Source organism: Pan paniscus, chromosome 11 (assembly GCF_029289425.2).
Source record: "Pan paniscus chromosome 11, NHGRI_mPanPan1-v2.0_pri, whole genome shotgun sequence".
Lineage (NCBI taxonomy): Eukaryota > Metazoa > Chordata > Mammalia > Primates > Hominidae > Pan > Pan paniscus.
The window spans coordinates 48,605,975-48,618,291 of record NC_073260.2 but is presented as its reverse complement, the minus strand read 5'-3'; the positions used below and the strand labels follow the sequence as shown (position 1 = coordinate 48,618,291).

The 12,317-nt window shown below is 41.6% G+C and overlaps 1 protein-coding gene across 2 annotated transcripts in view; it reads left to right on the top strand.

Moving 5' to 3' along the window:
- Positions 1–12,317, top strand: part of SYK (spleen associated tyrosine kinase) — a 97,126-nt gene that overhangs the window by 72,992 nt on the left and 11,817 nt on the right. For both annotated transcript variants that reach the window (XM_055091786.2, XM_055091787.1), the window contains exons 9-11: positions 193–370; positions 3,089–3,298; positions 4,282–4,471. In XM_055091786.2, coding sequence (XP_054947761.1) covers positions 193–370; positions 3,089–3,298; positions 4,282–4,471 — 578 coding nt within the window. The remainder of the gene's footprint in view (positions 1–192; positions 371–3,088; positions 3,299–4,281; positions 4,472–12,317) is intronic.

The window sequence follows — 12,317 nt, the reverse complement described above, 5'->3', positions numbered from 1 at the left end:
GAATGAAATGGTCTTTCCCACCTCCCTCACCCAGCGACGTTGGAAATGTCCCTGCCACTCTTCAGAATTTCTCATCCCTTGCAACATTGATGCTACTCTGAGTTCATATTCCCATGAAGATCATGTTCTTGGAAGGATGAATCCTGGTGTGGGGTCCAGCCCCAGGTCGTATGTTTCTTGACTGCATTGCAGGCCCCCAGAGGGAAGCCCTACCCATGGACACAGAGGTGTACGAGAGCCCCTACGCGGACCCCGAGGAGATCAGGCCCAAGGAGGTTTACCTGGACCGAAAGCTGCTGACGCTGGAAGACAAAGAACTGGGCTCTGGTAATTTTGGAACTGTGAAAAAGGGCTACTACCAAATGAAAAAGTAAGTTGCTATGTTCCACCAGTCTCACCCTCACATGAGCTCAGGTTCTAGACACGACTGAAAATAACAAAATGTAACCTGGCATGACTAAACCCTTTTTTTATTAATGCTACCATTCTTGTTAATTTCTGGTATATTATAATAAAAGCGTCCATTACATTTAATGGCAAAAACTGCAATTACTTTTGCACCAACCTAATAGTACATGCACCTTATGGAAAATTAGGAAATAGAAACAAGCAGAAACATAAGAAAATAAAAACATCAAATTGGCATGGTGGCTCATGCCTGTAATCTTAGCAATTTGGGAGGCTGGGATAGGAGGATTGTTTGAGGCCTGGAGCTTGAGACCAGCCTGGGCAACATAGCAAGACCCTGTCTCTACAAAATAAATAAATACATAAATAAATAAATAAAACATAAAAAATTAGCCAGACATAGTAGTGCACACATATACTTCCAGCTGCTCAAGAGGCCAAGAAGTCAAGGCTGCAGTGAGCCATGATCGCACCACTGCACTCTAGCCTGGGTAACAAAGCAAGGCCCTGTTTCAAAAAACAAAACAAAAAAAAGAAAAGAAAAGAAGAATATCATATTTGTATAATACCATCCCAACACTACTACTGTTAACTAAACATTACTACTGTTAACTTAATCTTATTGTATATATTTTTAGATCTTTATTTGTACACATAGATATTATTTAATTAAAACAAAATCATTCCATTATAGCAATAGTTTTTACATTTATTTTCTTTAATTTTATAGTTACATCTCATTTTTCTTACATGAAAATTGTTGATCCCAAATATGATTAGTATAATTATTTATTGGCTTTATCCTATGATTTCAGATAACAATACATATTATACAACAGTTAAAATTGCTAAATTTCGAAAATATCTTTGTATTTCTTTTGGTCTTTAGAAGGTACCCAACATAGAATGTACAAGTAAAACTACTGGTTTCTAAAGTCCTTTGAAATACACCCTCTGTTTGAATTGGTATGATACTAATATGAATGTGGTTAGATTTAGTAGCTTCATGGTATTTCAAATGTAAGGGATTTTTGTAAAAAAAAAAATTCGTGAGTAGGTAATTTTTATGATTCAAGGGTTAAAAATATAGACAAAAATATACACAGACATGCGTGCTTTCTGGCCGGGTGCCGTGGCTCATGCCTATAATCCCAGCACTTTGGGAGGCCAAGGTAGGTGGATCACCTGAGGTCTGGAGTTCAAGACCATCCTGGCCAACATGGTAAAACCTCGTCTCCACTAAAAATACAAAAAATTAGCTGGGTGTGGTGGCATACACCTGTAGTCCCAACTACTCAGGAGGCTGAGGCAGGAGAATCACTTGAACCTGGGAGGAAGAGGTTGCAGCGAGCCAAGATCACACCATTGCACTCCAGCCTGGGCAACAAGAGTGAAACTCTGCCTCAAAAAAAAAAAAAAAAAGAAAGAAAAAAGAAATGCTTGCTTTCCAATCTGTCCCTTCGATTTGTTTTTGTGCATGTGTGTGTGTGTAAATTAGATACACATACATGTATGTATACACACACAAACATACACACACATATACATTCACAAGTATATACATGCGCACATATATACACACACAATCAAAATTGGTTGTAATACTTATTTTAAAATATATGTTTGTATATCACAGTCATTTTGTACAGTGAGTAAAAATGTTTCTTTATTCATCATAAGCTTTTTCAGATTATGAAAGGTTGTGATCTTTATTCTGTGCTTAAATTTGTGAATTAACATAGACATGACTGTGGACATAATTTCAACTAGAGAATTTGGGGAGAGGAGAGGCTCTCTCGGTCAATTTGGGGCAAAATGATGTCTTTACAATACTGAGTCTTTCAATCTATAAACACAGCCCATCTCTCCATTTACCAGGTCTTCTTCAGCCTCTCTCAGGAGAGTTGTTTACCTTTTCAATGTATTACATTGAAATATATGCTTTTAAATTCTGCACCTAGAAATTCACTTTCAACAATTATGAAAGGCATTTTATATTCACATTCATTGCATGTAATCTGAGATGGTGAATCCCAAGATGTTACAGGAATTCGTGCATGTCATCGTTGGTGAAGTTTATTTACAAGTTATTTAAATATTTTACAGTTTAGGGTTTTTGCTTGGTTGGGACATTCTTCAGTACTGTTCTTCACCATTCTTTTTATTTTATATTATTTTTTAGAAACAGGGTTTCACTGTGTCACCCAGGCTGGAGTGAAGTGGCAAGAAGCTCACTGCAGCCTTGAACTCCTGAGTCCAAGTGATTCTCCCACCTCAGCCTCCCGAGCAGCTGGGACTACAGGCTTGCACTGTCACGCCTGGGTGATTTTTTTTAGAGATGGGGGTCTCACTATGTTGCCCAGGCTGACCTTGAACTTCTGACCTCAAGCAATCCTCCCCTTTCAACCTCCCAAAGTGTGGGGATTGTCAGCATGAGCCACCATGCCCAGCCCCCACCATCCTTTTTTAGTAATGGAGTATTACTCTCATTGTCTATAAAATAAGGGAATATAGGTTGGAAGGCCAGCCATCCATTACAGGCTTCTGAAGACACATTGCCACTCTGTGGCAGGTATTTCCGTGGGACTGTTTCCACAGGGGGATTATGCTTCACAGGATAAGATTATCTAGAAGTGAGGCATTTTGGAAAGTTTCTTGTGTGTTATGATTTCTCTTGCAGAGTTGTGAAAACCGTGGCTGTGAAAATACTGAAAAACGAGGCCAATGACCCCGCTCTTAAAGATGAGTTATTAGCAGAAGCAAATGTCATGCAGCAGCTGGACAACCCGTACATCGTGCGCATGATTGGGATATGCGAGGCCGAGTCCTGGATGCTGGTTATGGAGATGGCAGAACTTGGTCCCCTCAATAAGTATTTGCAGCAGAACAGGTATTGTCAGGTGCCCCCACACATCTGGAAGCTATCCCCTAAGGGACAGGGCCCACCTCTGGATGGGCCGAGCAGCCTGATTTCCTTGGGAAGCCTTCCCACCCTCCTGTGCCTTCCTTTATTGGTCCATACTCAGGGACCTTGACAGAGGGACAGGGAGACACAGTCTTTGGATTCAGCTCTGTTAGCTCTAGTTGTTCAGAGAAGAACTCATTTGACAGTTTTGTCTTTCTTTTCTTCCTGTAGTCATTCAGTCTTGGCCTAGTGATAGACTCAGCCTCAGAATATCTTGACATGGAATCTCCTTTCTCACTGGGAAGAACACTTTCTTTTTAAAGAAACATTTTAAATAAATGCTTTTCTAAGAGGTGACAGTTAAGTCTTATCTGTTTGGCTGACCTTATGTTCTCATGAGTGATGACTTCTGAAAATACCAATCACTGCTAATTGATTACATCCATCAAGGGAGTAATCGTGTTCTTCTCATCTAAAGCTGTTGTTGAGATGAAGAAACTCACTTGGAGTAAGACAGAATGATGGCCACCGAGGAGCTTGCCTCATTTGCTGTGCTACGTTTGTACTTAGATTGTCTCTTTAGTCTCCATGGAAGGGAGGTGTTCTTACCCTTACTTTGTAGGTGAGAAACTGATTCTCAGGGTTAGTTCTGTGACCTGTGTGATACTGGAACAAGGATTTGAGGTGGTGCCTGGCTGTCTGTGAGCCAGGCCTGACTACTCTGTTATACTGCTTTTCTTGCAATTCCAAGCATGCCAGGAAACTCAATCCCATTGAACACCAGGAGAATATGGCATTGAGTCCTGAAGAGCTATATGCTAACAAAGTTATTTGTCACCACTCGTGAGTTTTGTTGTTTAAGAAGAGGGAAGGAGTAGATTCACCCACTGCCTGCGTGAGGAGCATGGTTGTTTGTTGTGAAATGGGTCACTGTCTGTTATAGCTGATGAGATCATTATGACTTTCAGACATGTCAAGGATAAGAACATCATAGAACTGGTTCATCAGGTTTCCATGGGCATGAAGTACTTGGAGGAGAGCAATTTTGTGCACAGAGATCTGGCTGCAAGAAATGTGTTGCTAGTTACCCAACATTACGCCAAGATCAGTGATTTCGGACTTTCCAAAGCACTGCGTGCTGATGAAAACTACTACAAGGTAAGTACAACTTAGCTAATATTCAGAGCAGCAGGTGGTAAAAAATACAAGATAAATGTACGTTTTCTTTATTTTATTATTGGTATGGTTTCAAAAAGCAGTTTTGCTACTGAAAAATAACTATGTAAGAAATGTTCTTATAATCTTTGATTTTACTGTTTAAAAAATAAAAATAATATCACACCTTGAGATTTACTCAAAGTAGTATATTCTAAATTATGTTTCATGGAATGATCAGGAATCGAGGTATTAAGTGAAGATTTGTTTTGAAAAAAGAAGAATGGGATTCCTTCATTAAGTTAATTTGAAAAGTTTGCATTGGACAGCTTGATTCTTGCAGGATTTCCCCGAAGCCCTTTTCATGCTACTCAACATTACGAATCTCAGTAGAGGGTTTACTGCACTGCATTTCTCAAACCAGATTCATCCATGGCATCCTTTTCTGATAGGACATTTCATAACATGTGATGGAACACTGTTCCACAGCATGGAGCTATTGGAGCTTGGAGCTCCAGTACTGCAGTTCAGAGCTCCAATATTGCAGCTTGGAGCTATTCCAAAATAACTTTCTAATGAACACCTACCTATACATGCAAAAGTTAGGAAGTGAAGATTTATCAAATAAACTCGTCATCTGTGTATGTCCACTACATATGTAGAAATTGTTCTATTGGCTTAACTGGTATCCAGAAGAGTTGAAGTGTCAAAAAATAGATGCAGTGCTGGAAAGAAGAGATCTAGATAGTTATGTGACTGAAGCTAAAAGAAATATGCCCCTTGGTTTGGTGAGGCAGAGATTATCAAGAATTAAGGGTGGACTTCCAGCAAAACATAAAGTAGAAACTAGTTCTGGGTGCAGGTTTGGACTTCCTAAAAAATAATTTCACAGTGACCAGTCCCCTTGCTAATATAACTTGACCCCTCTCTGAACCCTCAAATGAACCAATAACAACTAAAAGAAGAAAAGATAAGAAAGCTCTATCTTCATATTAACTCATCTGTGGTGTATACCTAGGGTCTATGTTAACCAACTGGAAAACGTGATGGCACCAATCCCACTGAGTCAAAGAGGGTGCCGAAGGCAGGTTAACAACCCTGCTAGTCTCTGGTGAAGTCCACATGCTCAGAAATAGATGGCAGACCTTCAAAATCTACCTAGTGGGTGGCAGATAGGATCCTGTGTTTCATGCCCTGCAGTGGTCAGAGACCCCACCCTGAGTGACAATACCCACCCACTCACCTTTCCCTAAGAGGCAGTCCATGGACTGGTAGGTGATGGGGAATGGTGGACCTCGGCCAGCAAAGGGACTGCATGAAGGGTAAGCCACAAGAGCCAAGCTCCCAGGCAGGCAGGCAGACTCCACCATCTTGAGCACAAAGGCCAGGCGAGAGTACAGCAGGGGTCAGGCTGGCCCTCCTCACCCCATTCTTCATACAGTAGCTTCCCAGAAGGAAGCCCTTTCAGAGGTGAACCACTGTGAGAAAGGCATCAGCATGGGCCTGGATAGAAACAGCAGGGAAACAGAGCAAGGAAGACAGCAGCCTAGGATGACCAGCATGGGACATGCTGGAGAAGGAAGCCTGTTGTAATGCTGGATGTACCTCATCATGATCATTACAGAAAAGAAGACAGCCTGTCTGAAACAAGGACACAGAGGAGATAGAGAAAATGAAACATGAATGCTGGGCACCTTATCCACTGCTGTATAACAAATCACCCCAAACTTAGTGCCAAAAACACCACCAGGTGTTGGTTTCCCTGCCGTCCTGCTGTGTGGGCAGGGCCAGGTAGGCAGGGTTCAGTGCGTCTGCTCACACAGGGGATTGCACAGTGGCCCGAGGGACAGGAGGACCGTTTCCACTCTGCTCACTCACACTACTCAGCCCCTGAGCAGCTGGTTAGACACAGCCCATGCTGGAGACCTCTGCGGGGCTGTCAGCCAGCTCACCTGCACATGGCCTCTCCTTGGGGCCCTTGGGCTTCCCTTGGGCCCATGCTTCCCTTGGGCAGCATGGCAGCTGCGGGCTGAGCGCAGTTACCCAAGAGGCAGGAAGTGGGGGCTGCCAGGCCTATAAAACCAGGCCCAGAAACTACCTCAGGGTCACTTCCACCTGATCCTATTGGTCAGAGCAGCCAAGGCCACCAGCTTCAAAGGACGGGATAGATAGAACCACCCTTTTGAGGAGAAGTGTCAAAGAGTCAAAGAACATGGGGCCAATTCTAAAACTGCTGTAGATATTCAACAGCATACCATTAAAAAGTAAACTAAACTAAAAAGTAAACCAAAGATTGTCTTTGGACAATCAATGAAGAAAAAAGCCACTAGGGAAATAAAAGCCATCTTGGAAGCAGCAAAAAGAGACAAAACTACTGAAAAGATAGGGTAGTGGAAGATTTCTGTATGAAAACAAAGCAAAGTGAAATGGAAAAGAATAAAAAGTGGGCCGGGCGTGGTGGCTCACGCCTGTAATCCCAGCACTTTGGGAGGCTGAGGTGGGTGGATTACCCGAGGTCAATGGATTACCTGAGGTCAGGAGTTCGAGACCAGCCTGGCCAACATGGTGAAATCCCGTCTCTACTAAAAACACAAAAATTAGCCAGGCATGGTGGCAGGCACCTGTAATCCCAGCTACTCTGGTGGCTGAGGCAGGAGAATTGCTTGAGCCCGGGAGGTGGAGGTTGCAGTGAGCTGAGATCGTGCCACTGCACTCTAGCCTGGCCAACAGAGCAAGACTCTGTCTCAAAAAAAAAAAAAAAAAAAAAAGAATAAAGAGTGAAACAAGATCAAAGAAAAGTGCTAGCTGTGGAAGCAAACGAACTCTGGCACTCGGGAAACCATGCGTGGCAGGGTAGATTTGTGCAGCATCACGACTGAAAAACACAGGTGTTCTTTGATCCAGCAGCTCCTTCCGAGAGCAAACACACACATCTGGTAATGTGCACTCTAGCACGGGCTGCCATGGCAAAAATCTGGAAACTGCCTGACGACTGCTCCGCAGGGTTTGGTCCAATCAGTCATAGCAGATTCACAGGAAGCTCACAATGCAACCCTTTTAAAAGTGACTTATTTGCATGTGCTGACCTAGAAATATGTCTACTATACATGGTTAGGTAGAAAAATTAAAAAGTACAGTGCACAAAGAATATGCCCCTAGTTTTATGACCAGAAAAAAGTATACACTACCTATTTATGCATGTATCTAGGTTATTCTGAAGACAGCCTAAATTTCATTGCATTTAAGATTTGTCAAAGGTTTACTTTTTTCATCAGTTCAAAATTCAGAAGAAACCTGAAATAACACACATGGTTGTATTGTTCATGACTTGTAAGATCAAAATTTTAAAATAGCACACAAGGTGATGGAAACAGAAGTATAATCAGTTGTATCATTTGGAAGAGAAGTGCCAGGGCACCTTATGGTCTCCAGATTGATGTCCTGAATGTCTCCTTGTGATCCACTGTAGTGTCATGAAATCAGTTTTCACTGAAATCATGTCCCCCTCTCCACCCCAATGAGACCTCACACAGGTGACATCAGCAGAAGATAACCAGACTCCGCTGTGTGCCCCCTGAATCCCAAACCCAGAGAGAGGGTTTTGCTATGCAGTTTTGACCTCTGTACTATCACTTGCTTTTTAAAATTAGGAAATTAGAATGCTTAGATCATTTTTTAATGATGCTAGCAAGTAGTGCATGCTAAAATAATTGACCTGGGTGGAGAACTGATCAAGATGGACAACTAAATGCAACTAGTATATGCTCCTCCGTAGAGAGGGACCAAAATAACAAGTACATATTCACACTTCCAATAGATGGTCTAAGAGAGAACACAGATGCAACCAAGGAGCGACAGGAAGCACCAAAAGCAAAGCACAGGGAAACAAGGCAGCCTGCTTGGCCAGGAATGACTGGGAGCTGGGAGAAGCTTCCAGATATGGGGAAAGCATAAATGAGAGATCCCCAGGGCTCCACATTCCAGCCAAGGACTTCTACAATCCTAGCGACAGAAGAACCCCTCGACCCACGTGGGCCTTAAGACTAACATAGAGAGCTGCCTAGGGATCACACAGAGGCATTGCTCCATAGAGGGAACTCACGCTGAGTCCCACAGGCTTCCAAGCTCTGAGTAGCTGCAGCTTGGTGCCATACTGAGAACCAAGTCCCCAAAGGACTGCATCTTGCCCTGGGACTATTGCTGATGCTGCCATCACCAGGCCAAGGACAGAGGGGAGAATGGACACTTTCACACACCCCAGGGACAGATCCCCCTGCTGCTACAGGCTGCTGTGGGACTGAGACACAAGCAAATCACACCCCCTATAGCTGCCTGCCTACACTGCTCCCCCTGAGAATGTCCGCAGCCTCCCCAGGAGCAGGCCCATAGCCAGCGCCATTCTGAGAGCCAAGCCTCCAAAGGTCTGTGTCGTTCCTTGGGCCAGGGCTGATGCTGCCACTGCCTGGCCACATAGGGAGAAGGGAGGCCAGGCACTTTCACATGCCACAAAAACAAATACCACCACCACTGCTGAGGGCTGCTGTGGGACCAAGGCTCAAGAAGACCGCATATCCCACAGCTACCTGCCTACTCTGCACCTATTGAGAGTGGCCCTACCCTTTCTGGTGGTAGGCCTTCAGGGCAGCCACTGCTGGCAACCTAGAGACCACCCCTCCCTGCGTATCACAGCCAGCAGCTGAATGCACTACCAGGGAGCCTGAGCACAAGTCCATTGGCCTCGTCACATGCCCCAATACTTGAGCATGACATCCTGTTGCAGCCACCGCCAACACCAACATGGACCACTTGGGTTCCAGTGAGTTGCCCTACCACCATTACTGCCATCACCCACATCACACCCACTCCCCAGGAACCCAAGAACCTGCGCACATGCCCAGCCACTGCAGCATCCACACAATCTACCTGAAAGCCCAAGGGTCAGCCTTCTTAGACCTACTAACACCAGTGCTACTGTATACCGCCCTAGGGCCCAAGGACAGGCATACTCAGCTCACTGCTGTCACCACTGGGGTCTGAAGACTGGCCCACCTAGCATCCTATTCACAATACACCTTCACAACAGCCTCCACTAATAACCATACCCTAAGGCACTGAGAAAATCACAGGTGTCACTGAGGCTGTTTATGGCCATAGAAATTATACATAGATTAAATACTGCATTCACCCCAAATCAAACCCAAAGTGCCCTACATATATATATGTGTGTGTATATATATATACACATACACATACGTGTATATATACACACATACACATACGTGTATATATACACACATACACATACGTGTATATATACACACATACACATACGTGTATATATACACACATACACATACGTGTATATATACACACATATACACACATACACATACGTGTATATATACACACATATACACATACACATACGTGTATATATACACACATATACACACATACGTGTATATATACACATACACACATACGTGTATATATACACATACACACATACGTGTATATATACACATACAGACATACGTGTATATATACACATACACACATACGTGTATATATACACATACACACATACGTGTATATATACACATACACACATACGTGTATATATACACATACACACATACGTGTATATATACACATACACACATATGTGTATATATACACATATACACATATGTGTATATATACATATATACACATATACACATATGTGTATATATACATATATACACATATGTGTATATATACACATATACACATATGTGTATATATACATATATACACATATGTGTATATATACATATATACATATACACATATGTGTATATATACATATATACATATACACATATGTGTATATATACATATATACATATACACATATGTGTATATATACATATACACACGTGTATATCTACATATATACATATACACACGTGTGTATATATATACATATACACATGTGTGTATATGTACATATATACATATACACACGTGTGTATATATATACATATACACATATGTATATATACACACATATATGTGTATATATACACATATATACACATATATGTGTGTATATATACATATGTGTGTATGTATATATATACCCAACATATATACCCAACAACATATATATATTTTCAGGAAAAAGACCTCCTCTACAAAAGCAATTTCAAAAAACTGGAAGAAATGACTGTTGTACCACATGGGCAGATATCAATGTAAGAACACAGGAAACATGAAAAAGCAAGGAAATATGATACCTCCAAAGGAACACACAATTCTCCAGCAAAAAAATCCCAATCAAAAAGAAATTCACAAAACCCCAGATGAACAATTCAAAATATTGATTTTAAAGAAGCTAAATAAGATATAAGAGAATTCTGAAAAAACAATAGAGAGAATTCAGAAAAACAGTTCAGGATATGAATGAGAAATTTATCAAAGAAATAGATATTTTTAAAAGAACCAAACAGAAATTCTGGAACTAAAGATTCATTGAATGCAATAAAAAATACATCCCAAACTCCACCAATAGACTAGATCAGGCAAAAGAAAGAATCTCAGAACTTGAAGACAGGTCTTTTGAAACAACCTATTCAGACAAAAATAAAGAGAAAAGAATAAAAAAGAATGAGCAAACCCTTCATGATATATGGGGCAGTGTAAAGCAACTGAATATTCAAATCATCAGTGTCCCCAAGGGTGAAGAGAGAATGAAAGATTAGAAATCCTATTTAATGAAATATTAGATCAAAACTTCCCAAATATAACAACAAACCTAGACATCCAGATGCAGGAGGCCCAAAGGTCCCCAAACAGATACAATGTAAAATCATCTTCTCCACAGCACATTATAATCAAACCACTTAAAGTCAAAGCAAAAGCAAATATACTAAAAAGAGCAAAAGAAAATCTTCTAATTACCCATAAAGGAACCACCATTAGACTAACAGTGGATTTCTCAGCAGACACCTTACAGGCCAGGAGAGAAGGGGATGACATTTTCAAAGTGCTGAAAGAAAAATACTGCCACCCAAGGAGACCATGTCCAGCAAAACTATTCTTCATAAATAAAAGAAAAATAAAGCCTTTCCCAGGTAAGCAAACACTGAGGGAATTCATCACCACTAGACTGATCCTAGAAGAAATACTCAAAGGAATCTTAAACGTGGAAGTAAAAGGACAATATTTACCATCATAAAAACACACAAAAGTATAAAACTCACTGGTAAACCAAACATACAAATAATCCTGTTAAATAGTGGGCTAAGAACATAGATAGACATTTCTCAAAAGAAGATATACGAATGGCCAACAGGTATATGAAAAAATGCTCAATATCACCAAACAGCAGGGAAATGCAAATTACAAACACAATGAGATACCATCTTACCCCGGCTAGAATGGCTGTTATTAAAAAGATTTTTTTTTTAAAAAATGCTTTGCAGATGCAGGAAAAAAGGGAACTCTTATACATTGTTTGTGGGAATGTAAATTAGTATAGTCACTACGGAAAATAGTAGAGAGACTTCTCAAAACAAAAACAGGCCGGGCACGGTGGCTCACACCTGTAATCCCAGCAATTTTGGAAGGCCGAGGCGGGCGGATCACAAGGTCAGGAGATCAAGACCATCCTGGCTAACACGGTGAAACCCCGTCTCTACTAAAAATACAAAAAATTGGCCAGGCCTGGTGGCAGGTGCCTGTCATCCCAGCTACCTGGGAGGCTGAGGCAGAAGAATGGCATGAACCCAGGAGGCGGAGCTTGCAGTGAGCCGAAATCACACTACTGCACACTCCAGCCTGGGCGATAGAGCGAGACTCCATC